The following is a 21,871-nucleotide window of genomic DNA, read 5'->3' on the forward strand; positions in this document are numbered from 1 at the left end:
TGTTGTTCTCAAAAAAAAAAAAAAAATCCAAAACTGCACCCCCCGCCCCCCCCCCCCAAAACCCAACCAACCAAACAAAAAAACCAAAGTGGCGGTCCTGTTTTTCCAAACCGATTTCACCGGCCCCTAGAGGTTACGGTTTGGAAAACCCTCACTGGAAAAAGGAGTTCTTCCCACAGTCCCTGCCTGCTTTGTGTAAGTCCCAGTGATCATCAAGCCACCAGTTTTGTGTAAAAGGGGCCGCTCCCTTCTTCCCGAGCTCCTTTAAGAGGTTGGTAACGACCCATTACGGTGGGGGGTGGCGGAAGGCAGGGCCCACTGAGTCCTCCGCGCAGGCCGGGCCCGCTCTTCCAGTTCTTGTGAAAGCCGGGTGTAAGCGCACCAAGAGGGTAGGGCTGAAGCGGGGGTAGCAACGGGACCTTGCTGGGTGAGGAGAGGAAGAGGGAAGATCGCCTACGTCCCAGCGCCGCGTTTCCGGCAACCCCGTGGGGGTCCGCGCCTGCGCAAGGCGCGTCCCGGGACCATTCCGGACTCCCAGCTCCCGCGCGCGCTCCCGCCGAGCCGAAGTTCGCGGTGGGCTTGGCGCTCGGGCGGCGCGGCGGCGCGCTCCAGGGGGCGGTCCTGCGTGGCCGGCACCGCCCTCCCTCCTCGCGGTCCTCTCCTCCCAGTCTCCCCCGCGCTTCCTGCACTAAGGTAGTTGCCGCCGAGTCCCCTTCGCCGGCTCGCCCGCCCTGGTGGTGCCATGGCGGCCTTCAGCAAGTACTTGACGGCGCGGAACTCCTCGCTGGCGGGGGCCGCATTCCTGCTGCTCTGCCTGCTCCACAAGCGGCGCCGCGCCCTCGGCCTGCACGGGTAAGGCTCGTGGCCGCGCCGCCTTCCCGGGCCCGAGCTGGCGCTCCCCGCGTGCACTCTCCGCCCAGCGCCTGGCAGACGAGTCCCGGTGCCGGCAGGATCAGGCGGAGAGAGGGCGGCCGCGGCTACAGCCAGGCTCCAATGTCAGGGTGTCCCCGCAGCGCCGGCTCCCCGGGTTTCCGCGTACCCCGCCGGCCTGTCGGGCCACCTCGCTGTACTCGCAAGAGTGAGAATTTTCTCCTGCGCCCACAAGCAAATCTGCGACCCAGCCCGGAGGACAGTCGCTCCTACTCGAGGGTGGGAGGAGGGGAAGCAGTGTGCCCATCCCTTATCCAAACCACCTCATTTCTGTATCAACTTTCTGGCGGTGTTTTAGTTTTGTCATCTCATTTCCAGACAGACCGTGAAGGATTTGTTTTATGGACGTGGTTGTGTGATTTGAGGATGGGGATTGGACTCGCCAGGATAGTCGCTGTTGTCTAAGTCACTTGGATGAGGTTTGGCTCGATTCCGGAGTAATTGCTGTCATAGTCGCCAGGGTGATTCCTGTGAGCTATCCTGGGGTCACTTGGCATGGTTTTCTTCTAAAGTGCCCCACACCACCCCTTTGGAATTGCTCAATGAACGCCCTGACATTTCATCTGGAAAAACTGAATTGGTTTCGTGGTATTTGTAGGACAAAGTTCCCTCTCTTGGCTTTGTAGGTGAAAGGTAAAAGTGTGTTTTAGGTGAGGATCAAGATCCTTTTTAATTACACTGCACTGCTTTCACCGCGAGAGGATTTTCATGATGAGATTTAACTTTGAGGAGGTCATAAGATTAGAGGAAGAAAGAGAATTGAGTTATAGTTGTGGAATTGCAGGCATCATTTTTACTTCCTGGGCTAAGGCAAGTGAATGAGAAATGGATAGTTCCCAAGCATTCTTGCCAACCATTACATGTGTCGTATTAAATTTTATCATCCTGCTTTCATGAATTCTATTTCATTCATGTTTCTGGACAGGTACTTTTTTATCCTGTTTTTGATTTGCTTGGTATATAAACACTAAACACTGACAGGTGGCTCCTAGTCCTCTTCCCATGATTTCTAGCCGCCTTCTAACTAAAGTCTGAAGTGATGGTCCTTTCTTTCCTAAATCAGTTTAACAAAGTTGAAAATAATTCACATCATAGGCTGGACATTTACAGTACCTATTCACTTTTCCTATTCTGTGTGTTTTAAAAAAAATGGTACTTATGGAAAATAGAAAACATTTTTCTATTGGATTGTATGCTTTTTGAACTCCCAGTTGCAAATGAAAGTTATCAGTTATCTGGGCATATTCTGGTAGGAAATATTAAGTGCTTTAACTTGAATTGCATTTTTTGCAGACAAGTGTTAGCACAGAAAATTGTTTTGACATGGGGAGGAGACTTGAGGACAGCTAACAGTTCTGGCATGCTTTGATGGTTTTTTAAAAAAACTTCATTGGACTACTATATGTATATAGAAAAGTATACATCATAAATCTAGAGCTTGAAGAATTTTTACAAGTAGAACACACCAGTGTAACCAGCATCCATCAGGATTATCAGCATCCCAGAAACTCTCCGCAGGCTCCCTTCCAGTTACAGTCCAAGGAAACTACTACACTGACTTTTTAAGATTGTCAGTTATTGAATAAGAGAAATTGAACACCATCTAATGGGCGGTAGCAATAGCAGTGAAATAGTATAATAGAATTTGTCTTGTTAAATAATTGTAGCTCTTCTTTCATCATGGTACATTTCTTTAAGCATCTCTTTTTGAGGAAGTTTTTGAGGTGGCTGAATTATGCAACAGTTAATTTACTGGACAAAAGGTTATTGTTAATTTTTTGTATCAGGAGTAGGAAAATCTTTATTTTACACATCAAGTATTTTGTGGGAGGAGAAGCAGATTATGAGCAGATAAATGTGGAGTTGAAATTACTGAATAAAATGATTGAACTGCTTTGAAATCATTAAGAATTGTATTGATGGGCTGGGGTTGTAGCTCAGTAGTAAAGTGCTTGCCTCTCATGAGGAAGGCACCAGGTTCGATCCTCAGCACCACGTAAAAATAAAATAAAGGTATTGTGTCCATTTACAACTAAAAAAAAGAAAAAAAAGAGAGACACACACAGAGAGAGAGAGAGAGAGAGAGAGAGAGAGAGAGAGAATATGGTATTGAGTCTGTCTTTGTAGATGTTATGTACTTCCAGAATCTTATGCCTTGCTTTTACTCACTACTTTGTTATCACAGTTCAAAGATTATAAAATTCCAACCTTATATTTTGTTGACCTTTGGGATATCTTTTGTAACAGGAGTAATTTTAATGTCTATCCAGTGCTTAATTAAGGAACATGTGATTACTAAGCCTTCTTTTGTCCATGTTGTTAGTAGTAGGTTTGTCCTAGAATATGTATTCTCTTGGAATTGTATAGGTAATAGATCTAGTAAAACCACATTAAAGGTTACAAGGTATTGTTATTCCAAACATTTGAAGAATGAGTAATTTAATGTTCTGGGTTATTTTAAATTTTTGTAAGTTTATTATTTTTACTAGTTAAATCTCATACATTTGCACAGCTTTTTATTGTGGAAAATTTCACACACATATAATATAATAATATAATAATCCCCCTGTTCATTTTACCAGGAAGTACCAAGAATATTCTGATATTCTTGTTTCACTATATCTACCAGCTCCTTACCCCTTGTTTTTACAGGTTTTTAGGTGAAATTTGTATACATTGAAATCTTAGTTATACATTTTTTAAGTGAATGGATGTACTTGTGTAATATATGCCTATCACAAATTAGAATTTTTCAGAGAAAAGTTTCTTTGTATTCATTTATAATCATTTCCACTACTATGCTAACTTTTTTCACTTTAGTTTTACTTAATCATACATTCTATTTTTATTATTATTTATGGGGAAAAATGGAATCTTTTTACTCATGGATAAGAGCCATTTATTTAGTTCAAAGGAGTGTCTGTTTCTGAATGTTGTATTACTGTGCTAGGTGCTATAAGGGATATATATATATATATATATATATATATATATATATATACACACACACACAACATATATTTAAAAATATGAGACATCTTTTCTTAAGAAGCTGTTGTTCTTATTAAGGAGAGCAAGCTTAAATACAAGTATTTAAAATGTAAGATGATAACAGTGAAGTGTATAGGCAGACGTGCCCTCAAAGTTCTGAGAAAGACCAGATTATTGTGTTTGAAGGGGTTAGGGTAGGTTTTATGAAGAATGTGCACTAAACTTAGGAAGGTAGTGGGAATGGATAATGAAATAAATTGAATATTATAGCAGTCTTTTATCAGATTTTTGTGGCATTTATGATACGAAGAATCTTTGCCCTTTTCATCTATCTTCCACAGCCACCAGAGCTCTTTTTTAAGAAATGCAAAGTTACTATAGTATTTCTTCATTAAAATCTTTCAACTACTTTAAAATAAAACTTCTGTTCATTATTTGGTCTTTGACTACTTTTTGTATTTACCAGCCATGTGGAATTAATTTGTAATCTCTGAGGTGACAGGCTGTGCCTAGCCTTTGCAGACTGATTGTAATCAGTGTCATACCCACCACTTCTACCCTGTGATAGTTCTTTTTCTTGAAGATTCAGTCTACACTTAATCTCTTAGGTGTTTTCTGTCTTTTCCCTGTCTCCGCACTGATAGATGTCCTCTGCTTTCCTGACACTCTTAAGCATCTCATAGATGTCCTCTGCTTTCCTGACACTCTTAAGCATCTCATAGATGTCCTCTGCTTTCCTGACACTCTTAAGCATCTCTGTACTATAGCAGTTAACATTTTGTATTGTGCTGGTTTCTTTTCTTGGCTTCTGCCTGCATCAGAGTTTCTTGAGGGCATGGACTGAGTAACCTTTAAGTCCCTATTTGGATCTACCATAGGATAAATAAGTGTTAGAGTAGATAAATGATTTGAAGTTATTGAAAAATCTTTAAGGGTAATTGAAATGCCTTGGAGATGTGGGACTAGTACAAACAAGTAGAGGCATTATCTTCACAGAAATGATGGTGTACCTAGTAGTATAGAACATAACCTGGGTAGTGGGAAACTGGTGTTCCAGTTTTAGAAGGCAGGGAAAGGGATCAGTCTACATTGCCACAGTATTTTATTATCTTAAATGAAGCATAACCAAGCAGTTTCTTTCCCTTCCCATCAGTGATTGTGAAGTTCAGATTTCTTATCCTGGATTTCAGAGCCTTCCTCAATCTGGTGTCATTTTACCTGGCTAATCTTATGTGCTGTTGCCTGCCAGGGGGTGCTCTGTTCCAGATAGGCCAGTTTCTTATGCTGTTTGAACAGGCTACCCTCATTCTTGGCTTCTGAGCTTTATCCATGCTATTGGCCATAACTGAAATTTCTCTGTGTACTCTGTTCTCCAAATCTTACTATCCTTGAAGAGCTAATAAAGCAGGATTACCTCTTCCATGAAGTATTTAGCTATTCTAGATGATCTAAATGATGATCACTCCCTGTTTAACCTTCTGAAAAACACGTTTAAATGTCTTTCTTGATTTACCTAATCATGTTGATAGCGTATAATCTAGCGATGTGTTTTGATAAAGGGTATACCTTTACCCTTTACCCTTTTTAACACTCTAATCTATAAATGGTGGGGTATAATTTCCTACCCCAAATGTATCTGAGGAGTTTCAAGAAGCTTGTGTTTTTCTTAGTCACACTTTACTTCACTTTTTGGCTTCTCTGGGATGGTAGCCTTTCTTGTCCTCTTCGCCATATGAAGGAGCAGTCTCTTTTTTTCTCCCGTGCCTCATCGGCCTTCTGTGTTCCTTTTCCTGTATCTCCTAGGCAGTCTGGGGAAAGTGGTTGGCTCAGGGTTTGTCAGAGGAAAGACAAATACTGTATTAATAAGAAAAAGGAGGGGGGGCAGGGAAATTGCTTGAACATTCCCACTATTGGCCATTTCTTGGCTATTTTCTTTTCCTCTAAGATTCACTGGCTTGGTCCTGGGCCTTTTTTTTTTTTTTTTTTTTAACCATTCAAATGTCCTCACATCTTTAGCTTCTACTTGCACTCCCTTTTTACCAATCCTTCTATAACTTTCCTGAAAACATCAAATTTATCTTTTTTTTGTGAGTTATGCTCCTTTAAAATCCAACTCTGAAAAGGAATGGTTTCACTCTTTTCAGTTTCACAGGTCCATAGAGTGGTTTGCAGACTATAAGCATGAGTCATTAGAGGGACTGGAGCTGCTTGAGATCCTTAGGATGAACCTTGGATATATGGGTTGGCTTCATTTGGATCCCTAGAATAAAAGATGGTGCTTAAGTAACCATAGGTGAAAGAAGCATTACAGCAAAAGCAACTGTGTACTGAATTCAACTGTGGCAGATCAGGCCCAGAGCAATGTTCTGAGAACTATGTAGCTGTCTATGGTCTGCTGAGAGATCTGGGTGAAAGTTCTTTAATTAATTAAACTTACTAGTTTTTTGGTTCACTAACATCCTTGGGCAGATATTCCGTTTGAGGGCTTTTGCATTTGCTATTCTCCTCCCGCCTGGAATGTTCTGTCCCTGGTACCACATTGCTTATTCCTTCCCCCTTCAGTTTTATCAGACACGTTAGTGAGCACGTTGCCACTCAGCTTAAAATAGCATCCTCAGTACACACACTTCATGGCTTTATTTTTTTTTCTTAGCACTTACCATTATCAAAAGCACTTTTTATTTTACATATTATTTATTACATGTCTGTGCTGTCAGGATATAAACACCATGAGGGTAGGAAATTTTGTTTTGTTCATTGTTACAGCTCTAGTGGCTAGAACTATGGCTGGCATATAGTAGGCATTCAGAAAATATTTGTTGATTAACTCTATCTCTGAGATGCCCATTTCTTAGGGCTGTGGTTACTGCTGTTTTAAATAACACCTTTTTCTTGCTACAGATATAAATTTTGTCTCAACTATATTATGAGTTTTTTAGGAGCTGGACTCCTTTTGCCTCTTATTTCCATAAGTAAAGCAAATCTCAGAAACTTATAAAAATGATATTAGTACCATTTATAACCTACTTGTGACAGTTAACAAGAAAGTGAAAATATTAAAGATAACTACAAAATCAAAGCTATTCATAATGCCATAACAATAATAAACTGTTGTATTTTTGTTATATGCATTTTTTACATAGTTATAATTTTTTTGTTGTTGTTGTTTTGAAGATGGAATCTTGCTTTGTTCCCAGGCTGGACTCTGAACTCCTGGTTTCAAATGATCCTCCCATCTCAGCCTCCCAAGTAACAGGGACTATAAGCATGCATCATCACACCTGATGATTCTGTAATTACGTGTTTTGCTATTTTCATTTGAGGTGTACATCTTTCTTATAGTTCTTTTAAAGAATGCATAAATATTTCTGTGGTTTAATCATGATTTTTTTTACCCTTAAATATTGGGCCTTTAGATTGTTTCTGGAATTTTTATAAGTAGTACTGTGTATTTTTGTGAGTGAACATTTCCATCTCTGTTGAATATTTCCTTGGAATAAATTGCCAGAAATAGGATTAATAAATGGAAGCTTATGAACTTCTTTAGTGTTTGTGGAAAAAGTGTGAATGTTCTAGAGGTGCATAGGTTGATGACATACTACTTTTAAAGAGTTGTGTCACTTTGCAATACTGTGACTGAGTTCTAATATAATTACTCATTGTAAGGGAATATTTAATTTTTTTCTGCTTTAGAGGTGCAAAATAATGTTGAAAGATTCTTTTAATTTGCATATATTTATATATTTGAAAGAACAATTTTTTTAATGTAGCAGCTTAATTTTGATTATGAAGGTAGCTTGATGTTGTAGAAAACATGGTCTTTGGAGTCAAGTATGGGTTCAGAGTTTTAAGAAACCATTTACTATATCTGTCCACAACCTGGACACATAGTTTCTCTTAACAAGTGGCCTTGGTCAATTAACTCAACATCTTTGAGCCTTAGTAAAATGGGGATAATAGTATTCACATAATTCAACAGTTAAGTGAAGATTAAACAAGAAAATGTTTTAACCCAATGCTCAATAAATAAAAATAACTCTCATAGGCTATTGCTGTGCTTGCTAAAGGAAAATGAAGAAGACAACGAAATATCCCATTTAGCTACTCAAAAATTATTGGGGCTGGAGTCGTGGCTCAGTGGAAGAGTGCTTGTCTCGTATGGGTGAGGCACTGGGTTCGATTCTCAGCACCACATATAAATAAATAAAATAAAGGTCCAACAGTAAAAATATTAAAAAAAAAATTATTGAACTTTCCTAAAAGTTTCCTCACATGTGTCTATGGAAATTTCCCTAAAGAAGCCGTTTTCAATTGATAGAATCATTTACTTTTGGAGTTGGAAAGTGTTTAAGTTAGTTTTATGTGACACAGTTTCAGGTATTCAGTAATTTTTCAGTTGCTGCTTCTGTAATATGATACTCTATTTCTCCACCTTGTAAAGAGGTGTTCCTAAATTTCATATTCACTGGCACAAAATAGAACAAAGTTATGGCCTGCTTTGTAGATCTTAAGCTTTTGTTAAAAAAGCATGAGATGACATTCATTTTTATACCAGCCAAATATTTTTCACATTTAGTTTATATAATGGTTCTACTTCCTTTTCCTTCCTCAACTTGTGCTTATTTATTTAGTTTATTTTAAACCTGAGTGCAGGTCCTTACATTTAAACCTTTTTTGAGCATTTTACTTCTTCCCTTTAGAACTTTTTTGATCCTGGATTTTTAAAAATTTTTTTTGGTACCGGGGATTGAACCCAGGTGCACTTAATCACTGAGCCACATCCTCAGCCTTTTTTTATGTTTTATTTAGAGATAGGATCTTGATGAGTTACTTAGAGCCTGTGTAGGTTGCTGAGGCTGGCTTTGATCTCAGGCCTCAAGCCTCAGCCATCTAAGCCGCTGGGATTACAGGTGTGTGCCACCACACCTGACTGATCCTGCATATTAGCCATTCTTTCTGTATATTTTCCCAATACATTAAAGAGAAATCAGACCAGACTAAGGGTAAAGCCGTCTAATTATACCATTCTAACCTTCCTATTAATTGACACCTTCTAGGTATTATATTGGCTCAAATATTTATCTTGCCAGCACTTCTGTTAACAGACCTGGCATTCTGACAATATTCATAACCTGATCTGTATTAGGCCAAAGTCCTCTTTTGGGGTGTTTCTGAAGCTACTAATTGGGAAGGGACTTTTCTGATCATGGTGTCATGAAGATGAGGTCCTAGAATTCTTTGTGCCATTGGTCTCTTTCGTGGAAAAGGCAGAGAACCCCTGATTTGGTTTACATCACGTTGTAGCATAGTAAATAAAGTTTACAGAGTTTCCATATTCCTTCAGAGAAGAGAATGGGCTTAGTTTGATATGACATTTTCGTGAACTCTTTTCTTGCTCCTAGAATTTACCTCTTCCTTTTAAGTACTCATGCCACTCTGTCAATTTAGATAAATTGTATTTTCCCCAAAGGATCAATATCATGGTCATGCATGACCTGATGAATACCATTAACTTCTAGTCTGTTGCAACAGAATATAAACTGGAATTAGGAGGAAGAAAGGGTCTTTTACATTTACTTTGAAGTGATGTATACCAGATTAAATGCAATTTAATGGTATTCCTCCATTCTTTTAGTGAGATTTTTATGGAACATTAGAGTTGTTTACATTGGCATGTGTAGTATTTCTATTAAAAAATTAGGCATTGTGGGCTGGGGCTGTAGCTCAGCGGAAGAGTGCTTGCCTAGCATTTGTGAGGTACTGGGTTTGATTCTCAGCACCACATAAAATAAATGAAATAAAGGTCCATCAACAACTAAAAATTATTAAAAAAAAATTAGGTAGCTTTACTTAAGAACAGTTGTGAGGGGCTGGGATTGTGCCTGAGTGGTAGAGTGCTTGCCTAGCATGTGTGGAGGCACTGGGTTCCACACCACATATAAACGAATAGTTCATCAATAACTAATAATAATAAAAAAAGAACAATTGTGATGAGTACAGTGGCACATATTTAAAATCCTAGCAACCTGGGAGGCTGAGGCAGGAAAATTAAAAGTTTGAGGTTAGCCTCAGCAATTTACAGAGACCCTGTCTCAAAATAAAAAAGAATGTGGATATCGTTCAATGGTAAAGCAGCTTTGGGTTCAATTGATAGAACCAAAGGAAGAAAAGACCTGTAGCATTCTTGTACAATAAAATCACTTTTGTTGTAGGCATCTCTGTTAAGAATAGAGTCTTTATTAAGCATGTAGACAGAATGTTTTGGCTAACTGATGGTTGTGTTCTTTCAAGTGGGAACTGTAGTATGCATTAAAATGGTTTAAAACCTTCTTAAGAACAACTTGTGAATGTGCTTAAAAGATATTTTTTTTAAAATCTGCATTTCTTAACCTTTTCCTAGAATAGCAGTCCCTGAGTGTATGCAATTTAATAAAGTATAAAATTGAAAATAAAGCTGATCAAAGCACAGTTATAGGTATTTTGATATCTGTTAATAGATTAACAGTCTTACCACTATACTAGGACCATAATAATAAACATAAAAGTGAATTGAATGGTTTACTTAATGCTTAAATTATTTTGACTTCTTAATATACATCTCAGCATTAAAAATAAATATACCATGTGGAATGGGGCAGCTTCTAGGTAAAAGTTTAGCCAGCATGTGTTTATATGTCTACTTTATGTCATTATTTTAAAGATATATATTTAACTTAAACCTATGAAGCAACCTGGACACATAGTTTCTCTTAACAAGTAAAGAGGCAATGATTTTATAAGTTTAGTGAATTCCACAAAACTTGTGAACTTTTTAAAAATTACTTTCAGTGCTTCATAGTTTTAAATATTAGACATTTTTGCTGATAAAGTGTAATATACACTCTAGAAGATATGATTTAGAAAAAGGGAGAAAAAACACCCATCATTTATCATGATTACTATCACATTTCATTGATTCTAAGATAGTCTTTCCCCCCACATTTTAGTACTTTTTCACATTTTTACTTCTGAAATGAGCATGTAACTTAAAACTGTTACTTTTTAGCTTTGATTAAAATAGTATTAGCATACTGTTGCATTTCCCTTTTATCATGCATGCTTTTATCTTCTTTATAAAAATACTGCATATCAAACTCAAACTTCTCACTCTAATTCAGTGTTATTGCAGTTATTCAGTTTCTCTTGGAGGTGAGCTTAGGAGAAAAGAAGAGATCAAGGTTGAATACTATAGTTTCTTCCTTCCAGAAGTAGGACTGGAGGAACTAGCCTGGCCCGAGAACAGTAGGTGGAATAAAGAACTACTCAAAGAAAGGAACCTAGTCATCAGTTGAATGCCCACGGTATGTGAAATGCTGGGTTTTGAGTTATTTGGTATAGAGATTTGATTGAGAGGTCTTTCTTCTCAGGAGTTGGGGTTATGATACAAGTCTGTATCTTAACTAATTGGACACTGAATTTCTAGGTGTTAAGGACCCAGTAAATATGAACAAGTCTCTTTTCAAAATGGATCTTACATGGCAGAAAGCAGAACCTTTTTTATGCTAGTTTTGTATTTGAGCATTTGGGAAGATTAAAATTTAAATCAAGAAAAAAACATTAAAAATCATTAAATGAAATCAGACAAGATTTTATTCTCTTGAGAAACAGAAGGAGAGAGTTCTGTGTTTGAACACTTTAATACTATTTTTCTCATTAAATTCTCAGCAACCCCTCCCCCGCCCCCATCTCTTGATGATGTGTTAAGGTATTGTTCTCTATATTGTTCTTTTATCAATAGTTATATGGCATTAGAAAATTAGATTTAAGGTATTTTTGAACTGTAGGAATTATTTCACTTTTTTCTACCTCAGTAATACCTAAGATGTTTTAGTAAGGCGATGGGGGGAGGGGAAAGCAAAGTGCGAGACTTAATAGTTCATAAGGATTCCACTTTTTATTTTAATATCAAATATTTCCAGTTTAACTATTGATAAAGATACATTTCTGCTTTTATTTTATTCCTTCAACAAAATAGCTATTTCTCCCACCCTCAGAGGAGACATTAATGTGGAAAGAAATAGAATTTTTACTCAGTACATTCTATTTAATGCTGTATGTCAGTAGGGTGGGCATTGAGATGCCAAACTGAGTGATCTTAGTAATAGAAAATTTGTACAACCAAAGTATGACTAGTTGTGGGAACTCTGTTTTATGGGAGAGAGTATGGAGATGGGAATGTTTAATTCAAATGCAAATTTCACATTTGAGCCCTGATCTTTTGGGGATATGGAGTGTCTTGCTAAGGGGGCATTCCAGATAGGAAAAACAGTTTGAGCAAAGACATGGAATTATTGACTTGAAAAGAAAGGTCTATGGATTATGTCACAGATATAGAAAACTGCATAAAATTTACACAGACATATATAACTGAATGGATTCTTTTTATAAATAAAGCACCTTTGTAACCACCTTTTGATCAAGAAATGGATCTCTGCGGCCATTCTGGAAGTCTTTCAGGTGACCCTTTTCCAATCACAGCTTCTTTCCTTTCACCTAAAAGTAACTGCTATTCTGACTTCTATACTAATTTCATTTCCTTAAGTTTTATAACCTAAATGTGCATTGCTGAGCAATATAATTTAGTTGTGTCTGTTTTTTTAAGTCTCTGAAAGTATACATCACCCTACTATCCATCTTTTCCCCTTTAAATATCTGCTGTTTCAACAGATATTTGTTTGTTGAAATAGCAGATATTTTGACCTATACAGATTCTGAATTATGCTGATTGCATAATGTTTTATCCTTTGTATTTTGTGCAAATTGATAGTTGGATCTAAAACCTTGATCAGACTGAAGTTTTGTTTGTCTTGGTTGTTATGAACAGGAATACTTTGTAGGCCCAGGTGTGGTTATTTGGTCAAGAAGTGTATAGTGTATGATTGTTTCTCTTTTGTGATTTTAACAGCCACAGATGGTTTATGTGTACATAATTGACTTATTAGTAAGGCTTATAAGATGATATATTGAATTCTGTTATTTATTTATAAGGTAGAATACTTCTATAATAAGAAACTTTTACTTTTCTATTCTCTGGTTACCCATTGGTACAATTCAGTTAAGAAAAGCAGGATAGGCAGTTGCTTTTTTTTTAATATATTTTTTTAGTTGTCAGTGAACCTTTATTTTATTTATTTATATGTGGTGCTAAGAACTGAACCCAGTGCTTCACATATGCTAGGCAAGTGTTCTAGCACTGAGTTACAGTCCAGCCTAGATAGTTGCTTTTTTATTAACCAATTTTCAGAATAATATGTTAGATTCCTGTTATTGTCTGAAGGTGATCAGTGAGTTCAAGAACCATTGATTTAATTATTTGTGCATCTGTTCATTATGGTTATTATCTTTATTCATGTTCAGTTGTCCATCTTGGTCCAGTGAGAGTCTCTTTAAAGTTGGTTCCTTAGCCCTGTTGTCATCGCCTCAGTGGTCTTTGATAGTAACTTCCTTCCTGCCTATAATAGTATGGTTTAAGCTCCTGTTAGATATATTCTGATCAGACCTAAAATCATCTCTTTTCCAAGAAGAGTTTGGTTCTTTTTAATGGGAAATGGTATTTCAAGATCACAACTGAAACTTGGGTATGTTTGTTGAGATTGTTGGCCATTGTGTCTAGGCCTTTCTTAAAAACAAATAGAATATTGTATAACTTCCAGTCTGTATATAGGATTTGAAGATTTTAAATTACTGTTTTCTGCATCTGTGTCACAGTAGAGGGGGGAGTTGAAGCTACAAATCTTGGTTCTTGTGTTTCAGCAAAAGAATATTAGAAGTCAAATACAAAAAGCCAAGCAAGAGAACTTTATATTATGAGTGAAAATAAAGTTAGACTCCAGCAAAAACCCTCTGGAAATAGAGAGCTGGTATCTTCAAATAAAGTTAGACTCCAGCAAAGAACTCTTTGGAGAGCAGGTCATCAAGAGGAAACAGTGTTGTTTCCAAATTTATTACTGTTTTTGTTTTTTTTTTGTGGCAGGGATGGGGTGGGGTACTGGGTATTGAACTCAGTGGCACTTGGCCACTGAGCCACATTTCCAGACCTATTTTTAAAAAATATTTTTTAGTTGTTGATGGACCTTTATTTTTTTGTATATGTGATGAGACTCGAAACCAGTGTCTCACGCATGCTAGACAAGCGCTCTACCACTGAGCCACAACCCCAGCCCCTTCCAGTCCTATTTTGTATTTTATTTAGAGACAGGATCTCACTGAGTTGCTTAGCACCTTGCTTTTGCTGAGGCTGGCGTTGAACTTGAGATCCTACTACTGCCTTAGCCTCCTGAGCAGCTGGGATTATAGGCATGTGCCACCATACCAGGCTTTGTTGCTGTTTTATGGTTGCCTTGAGACCTGGGAACCACCTTCTGTACTTGACCCCAGTCAGTTTTTCAACTCCTCCTTCATATTGGGCAATAGAGCTTTTGACCCTAGTTGGTTCTTTCCAGAACTGTAATGATGGCCATTCTATTCAAAGGGTTTTACCTACAAGTTAATGTGGGTAGTGGGATCAATGACTGGGCAAAATTCATCTTAGTGTGCCTGTATTGTTAATGATAATTCCTTCTGAAATACATTGAGAAACTTAGGTCCATAAATTCTAACTTTACAATAACCTCAGTAGACCCTGCAAGAAGTTAGCTCCATTGATCTTTCTTTCTTGACCTATTTCTTAATTGACTTCCTCGGTTTCCATGTGTTTATTCTCAGGGTTAGTACACCTGTTGTTGTTCTACAAGTTACTTGATTGTTCACTAAAGGCAGTTTCAAAGAAACCCTGTGACCCAGCTGTAGTGTTGGTTCATATTTCACTGCTCATCACTAACTGCTGCCAAAATTTGTATCTCCTTTTTTCTATACCATTAATCCTGATTATTAAGAATATAGGGGATGGTCAAATTAGAATATCACAGGGATACTCAGTTGCTTTATCACATTTTCTACACATAACACTCTCCAGGTAGTATTACAGATAAATCAATATGATTTCTGAAAAGTATTTTTTAAACAAAATACATGCTCTTCAAATTCTTCATGTTTTTATGGTTGTATTATATTTACATCATCAGAGCATATTCTCTCCCTTTTAACTCTTATTTAGTCTTGGTTCTACAAGTAAATAAATATTTAATGCTTGTTACCTCTCCTTATCACAGTGGCTCTGTAGTCATTCCTTTTGTCCAAGATCATCATTTTTTTTTTTTTATGGACAACATTCACTCATGGACAATATTCATGAATGCTTTCATATTTAAAACAGTTTATGGTTCTTATATTTGACTATTTGATAATTCAGCTAGACTTAAAATTCTTTGGTTCATGTTTTTTCTTCTTGACTATTCGAATGTGTTACTCCATTGTTTTCTGACATTAAGTTCCGCTCACAAAGTTTGGTGGTGACCTATTTGCATTCCTCTTTGTGTGACTTATTCTTTTGGGGATGCAAATGTTGTTTTCACATATTAAAACTTATAAATGTTATTTTAGTTGTTAGCTTATATTCATTTATTTTAGTAATAAATCCTGGGTTCTTCTGGGTTGATTTTTCTGAAGTATATAGTTTCCTTCTCCCCTCTTCTATTGAACCACGTGAAATAACCATTATTTTGGCGGTGGGGTAGGGGATACAGAGGATTGAACTCAGGGCGCTCAACCATTGAGCCACATCTCTAGCCCTGTTTTGTATTTTATTTAGAGACAGGGTCTCATAAATTGCTTAGGGCCTCACTGTTGCTGAGGCTGGCTTATAGGCATGTGACACTATGCCCAGCTTGAAGTAACCATTTTTATAGATCAAAAAATGATCAAATTTTGGCATTTTCATGTGGTTTAATATTATGGTTTCAAATCCTTTTTATTACAGGTGAGTTTTTTCAAATTGTAGTTTTATTTTTTGTTTCCTTTTTAAAAATAATTATGAGGGAACTTTAACAAATCAGATGACCTTTGTTTGTCATTTATGTTTATCACTTTTCTCAAATAGTTTGTTTTCTGTTTAAATATATAAAATTGTATGTATATAATTTGTGTATTATTTTCAAGTTTTATCTGTTAATTTGTTCTGTATTTCTTATAGTTTCATATTCAATTTTTAAATTTTCAAATTTCTGATTATCACATTTGTAAGTTTTACAAATTGTTTTCTTTACTAGTTTATATTCTGCATTGTTAACTTAATTTTTTTAGTTTGAGATCATAATTTATAGTTTTTATTTCCTATAGGAAAGTCTTTCTGACATCTTTTCATTTTATGTAGGAATGCACTTATGTTTTTTAATCTTTGAAATAACGATGTAAAAGATTTAACTTTGAGCCTATTTTGTTGCTTATTTTCTGAATCTGAAGTTAATTCTTCACCTTTTAAAATGAGAAGTATAATTTTTCTAATTGTGCTCTAGAGCTCCCTCTTTTGTTGCTTTCCTGTAATGGTTGAAAATATGGTAGTTTACTGTCAGATTTCCATGCTGTTTCTTTCCTTCATTTAGTTCTCAGTCAGCTTGTGCTGGATTCTGTTTCCCTCAGTTTCTCTTCAAGGTGAGGCTTTATTCTGAAAGGAAGCTGTAGGGAAGTTCAAACTTTCCCTTCAATATTTGAGTATGATGGAACAAACTGACAATAGACTTCATAACAGTTTGTTAATGTGCTTAAGCACCAAACAAAATATGAGAACTCAAAGAAAGGCTAGAGGGTTGAGACTTAAATACACTCTTCATAGGAGAGAGGAAAGTAGGGGGCTGTGGGCAATTTTAAGGGGAATAAATGATTTTTAGGGGAGGAATAAATAGACAGTGGCTTGGGACAAAGTTCTTGGCTTGAGGGATAGTGTCTGATTTTCAGTTTCTTCCTGTGATAATCTTCCTTGGTTAATGAAACTTCAGTAAGAAAATTTGAAGACAGTTGTGTTATTCTTTGGCAGATTCAATCTTTAGGTAGAAAAGCATTAGATGCTTTTTAGTGCTTTCAATTTGAAATCCAAAGTGGCATGTTTGGGTTATTGTTTTCTGAACCCCAAAGGAGTTGTAGTTGTTTAATTTTGAGTATTAAGGGTTCCAGGCTGTTTTACCCATTCCAACCTTACCTTGAGCTCATTGAATCCCCATGCTATTTATTGGAATGTGCAGAACTCCTTCCACTTTCACTGTTCTTCTTAAATTGGCCATTTGAATTTTCCAGTGAGTTATTTTAGTGATTTTGGATACCCTGTTAATTCTCTCTACTGTTTTTTTTTTACACAGATACTGCTATCATTCAGGTCTTGTAGCTGTTGGCATTTTGGTACCTCATATTTATATTTTGGGTCTTGTAGGAACACTTAATCATTTTAAAAATTTTGTTGTATATGTTGTCCATGGATTTTTGGGTTTGCTATTCTATTTGTTCAGTCTGGGTTTTTTTTTGGAGGTGGGAAATGGATTCAGGGAGATTTAAAATCATCCCATTCATCTCAAATCATTGGAAAAGATACACTTTTTAATAAACACTGATGAGACAAACTGGTAAGCTACTGGAAATAAGAATAACCATATACAAGAATAAATATACCATATGTAAGAATAAATCCATTAAAGCTACGCCAGTGCCAGATTAAAAGTGGGTGAATTCCTCTGTAACCTAGATACATAGGAAATCTTTCAAAGTGTGACTCAAAAATTCAAATACAATAAAAGAAGATAGTGATTATTTGACTTCATAAAATTAAAAACTTCATGTGTGGCAAAACCCCACCAAAGTGTCAAAAGACAAATGGCAATGTAAAATCTATCTTTAGTGTATATCACAGATAAAGGGATAATACACAAAAATGACTCTTACATGTATGATTGACTTCACTCAAAATGAGAAATGCAAATTAAATCTATACTAAGAGACTGCTTCACATTTACATTGGGAGAAATTGAAAAATGTCATAATATACTTTATTTGTGAGGCAATGGAGAAACACATTTTTTACACTTTTATACTGCTGGTGCTAAAACAAAAGCACATTCTTTTTGGAGGGGAATTTGGCTATAGGTAACAAAACTACTGTGCATTTCCCTATTGACTCAGCAGTCTCATGGAAGATACAGCTGTGACAGTATGCATAAGATTATTATTAGAGGATTGCTTGTAATTGTAAACTGTTTGAGAAAGTCTAAATGCCCATAAAATCTGGTTGACAAACACATAGTGGAGTTTTGAGTAGCTAAAAAAATGAAGATGCTTTCTGTGGACAGATAAGAATGATTGTCAGGAAGTAAAGCAAATTACTAAAGACTGTGATATGTTACTTTTTATGTAAGAAAGAATAAAAATCAAATGTATATATATTTGCTCATTTTGTGCAAAAAGAAACAGGATAGATAAATCAGAAAGTGATAAAATTTGTTATTTACAGGGCATGAATGAGAGCACAGTGGAAAGGAAGGGTGTTGATTGAATAGGGTGGGACATACTATTGGGACCATTGGAGAAATTTGAATAAAATCTATAGATTATAGTGCTGCATCAATGTTAATTTCACAGTTTTGATAATTGTACTGTGGTTATGTGAGAGAAAGTCTTTGTTTTTAGAAAATAGACACTGATGTATTTAAATATTTAATTTTAAATCTTTCAGAAAAAAATTGTATATGTGTATGGAGAGAGAATGAATAATAAAACAAATGTGGTAAAATGTTAATTGGGAAATGTAGTTGAAAAGTATATGAGAAATCTTTGTAATACTCTAGCATTTTTTAGTAAGTTTATAATCACAATTAAAAGCTTTAAAGAAATTGCCTTTGTTACAAATATAAGTCTGGGAAGCTCCTTTTCCCCTCACATGCATAAATATGTACAGCAGAGCAAACTTATTTTTAAAAGAACATTATTAAAAAGGTAAAAGATAATATCCATATACATTTGTCCATTTCTTAAGAGTCAGTGCAACCTTTGGATCACTGGAGTTCCAGGGCTTATAGGGTTATCTTCACCACCAGAATCTGTAGCTTAATTCTTCCACTTCACACCAAGCAATAAAAATTAGTCTACCAAGGGAAAAACTTGCCCATCTGATGCTCCTAGAAGGGTCCCCAAATTTTCCACTTGAGATAATGTTGAGTTTTTATTTCCCACTGGCCCAGGGGTTGTTTTCCCAGATGGAATACTATTATTCCATACCTCTTTATGTGCAAAGATGAATGAAGAATTTTTTTGAACAAAACATGATATTGGGGTATAACCTTTGATATTTGAAATCACTGGTTCATATGTGAGTGAACTTTCAGTGAGAATGCCCCATGAGTGTTCATATTTCCTGATGCCACCGGAGGTAAGAGTGTAAATGAATTTGAAGAAGCCAGATAGCACTCTGCTTACAGAACAAACAGTTCCTAGATAAAGCTCATAAGGCTGGGGTGGCATTTCATTCACCAAAGACATTCATCTAATTCTGACCAAAAGCCAGAATTCAGAAATTTACAGACATATCAGCAAGGCCATGAATCCCACACAGTAGGAGTAGCCCTCCTGCCATGCCAGAGACCTTCATTGCTTCAGATTGCAAACCAAGGTATCACAGAAAACAGAAGCTTTTTAAAAAAAAATATGGGATCTCACTGTGTGCCCCAGCCTGCTGGCTTCAAACTCCTGGGCTCAAGTGATTGATTCTCCTGCCTTGGCCTTTTGAACAGCTGGGACTACAGGTACATGCCATTGTGTCTGGTTAAAAGATTAAAAAAAAAAAAAAAAAAAAAACAAAAAAAACCCAAGAAAACCTTTACAATTATTGTTAAGAATAATTGTAGGGGCTGGGGCTAGGGCTCAGTGGTAGAGCACCTGCCTCAGCACCACATAAAAATAAATAAAGATATTGTGTCCATCTACAACCAAAAGTATTAAATAAAAAAGAATGATTGTAATCCTCTTTATAAGATGTTTAAAGTGACTTTTCTGCCTTTATGGGAATTGGATATTTTGATAAAGAAACAGGTGATCTAGAGGAACCCTATTTTATGAATATAGTGAATCTTATATACAAACTGTGAAGAAGTTTGCCAGTTATCAACTCTTTTTAAAATTTTTATTTTTTATTGGTGCATTATAATTTCACATAATAGTAGAATTAATTGTTACACATTTGTATACTCACACAATATTACAATATATTTTGGTCTATTTTATTCCCTAATATCTCTTCATTTTCTCCAGTTATCAACTCTTGAATTGTTCTTAATTTGTGTATAATTTTAGAATCAGCATTGTAGGAATTTGGTGGTGATTTTGTCTAATCTATAAATCAATTTCAAATATTTTTATTTTCCCCTTTTTGGATCCTGCTGCAAGTTTATAAAGTACTACTTTTTTTTTTTAAAGAAATGCAGCTTTTATTTTACCTGCCTAGTGTCTGTTTTTAAATCATATTATATTTTGCATCTATTTATATTCTTTTATTTTTCTCTCAGTTAATTTTGTTTTTATAATCAGCTGCTTTTTCTAATATATGTATTTAAAGTAATGATCTCTCTGAATTACTGCTTCATTTAGATTCCACAGATTTCTTGATATGTAAATTTTTTCATTTTGTAAACATACTATTTGATGTATCATTTATTTCAGGATATTTTCAGATTTCTTTGATGCATGAGTTCTCAGAATTATATCTGTTAGCTATCTATTGCTACATAATAAAACAGCCCAAAACTCAGATATTTAAAATAGTTTTTACCTTCAGTTCTGTGACTGAACAGTTCCTCTTTGGTTTTGTCTGGGTTTACTTGTAAGGCAATTGATTTCTTATTTTTATTATTTCATTCCCCCGTCCCCCTTCCAGTTAGGAAGTTATTCTCAGAGCTCTTTTTGTCTTTTACTGTTTACCCAACACATTTTAGCATGTATTACATACCTTTGAACAGTGTTAACAAATGTTAAACAAGTCTAAACATTAGTGATACTCCGTCATCCTCCCAGGAAATGATTTTAGAACACTACTTTCATTCTGCTTCCCCCTTTATTTATATTTATTTAATACATACTATATTTTATAGGATTTGTCTGGAAATTCCAGTGTCTGGAATCTTTTTGGGTCTGTTTGCCTTCTGTAATTTTTGTTGGTTCTTGGTTTCTGATTGTGGTTTCAACCTTGGTGCTTGATTATTTTTTATTGTGGTCTGGACATTTTATTTAACAGTTCTTGTCAGGATAAATTTAGAGGCTTATAGTAGCCGTACTTTCCTTTTAAGAGCAAAGTTTTCTTGTTTAGGTACATTGTCAATAAGGGAACAACTTTAAGACCCTTAAGATGCTTTGTAGCATAGCATCTTAATAAACAAAAGCAAAACTCAGATTTCACGTTTCATAGTTTTGTTTCTCAAAGGAGTTATGTCATTGTTTTCCCACATCACTATCATGTTAATGCTTTATCATTAACTTGGAATATCATACCTTTTATCACTTTTCCCATAAATTCTGTTCATTTTTAAATCTCAGTTTAGATTTCACATCATTTCTGGAATACAGTTTTTACCTTTTTTCCCCTCTTGGGTTTACATTAGTTGCTTTTCACTTTGTCTTTAATAGCACCTTGCTTAGATCTAAATACTAATCTGATAGGCTAGTTGTCTGTAAGTACTTTTCTCTAGCTAGATTGTAAACCCCTTGAAGGCAAGTATTATCCTATTCATCTTTGAATCCCTTATTATATATCTGAGTCTGTGATCTATAGTGTTGTGATAAGGCTTGTAGATTTTTTTGCTTTCAAATTCTATATTATAATATTCATTTCCTTAGAAATTCTAAGGAATTTGTCTTTTAAATTTTCTTTAGTAACTATTCCCAAATTGATAAAAGCATTTAACATTTTTTACAATATAAACAGATTAAGTGCTGTGCATTTTGCTTATAAAGTAACAAAATATTTCAAGCATTTTATAATTCAATTTGTACAAAAATTAAATTT

General features: G+C 35.7%; 1 protein-coding gene across 2 annotated transcripts in view; it reads left to right on the top strand.

The window, feature by feature from the left end:
- Positions 1-522: 522 nt before the first annotated feature.
- Positions 523-21,871, top strand: part of Abcd3 (ATP binding cassette subfamily D member 3) — an 86,425-nt gene continuing 65,076 nt past the window's right edge. The window contains exon 1 of one of the 2 annotated variants that reach the window (XM_005327707.5): positions 523-852. In XM_005327707.5, coding sequence (XP_005327764.1) covers positions 743-852 — 110 coding nt within the window. In that variant the 5' untranslated portion in view covers positions 523-742. The remainder of the gene's footprint in view (positions 853-21,871) is intronic. The other variant, XM_078026779.1, reaches the window with a different exon arrangement.

This window comes from Ictidomys tridecemlineatus, chromosome 11 (assembly GCF_052094955.1).
Source record: "Ictidomys tridecemlineatus isolate mIctTri1 chromosome 11, mIctTri1.hap1, whole genome shotgun sequence".
Taxonomy (NCBI): domain Eukaryota; kingdom Metazoa; phylum Chordata; class Mammalia; order Rodentia; family Sciuridae; genus Ictidomys; species Ictidomys tridecemlineatus.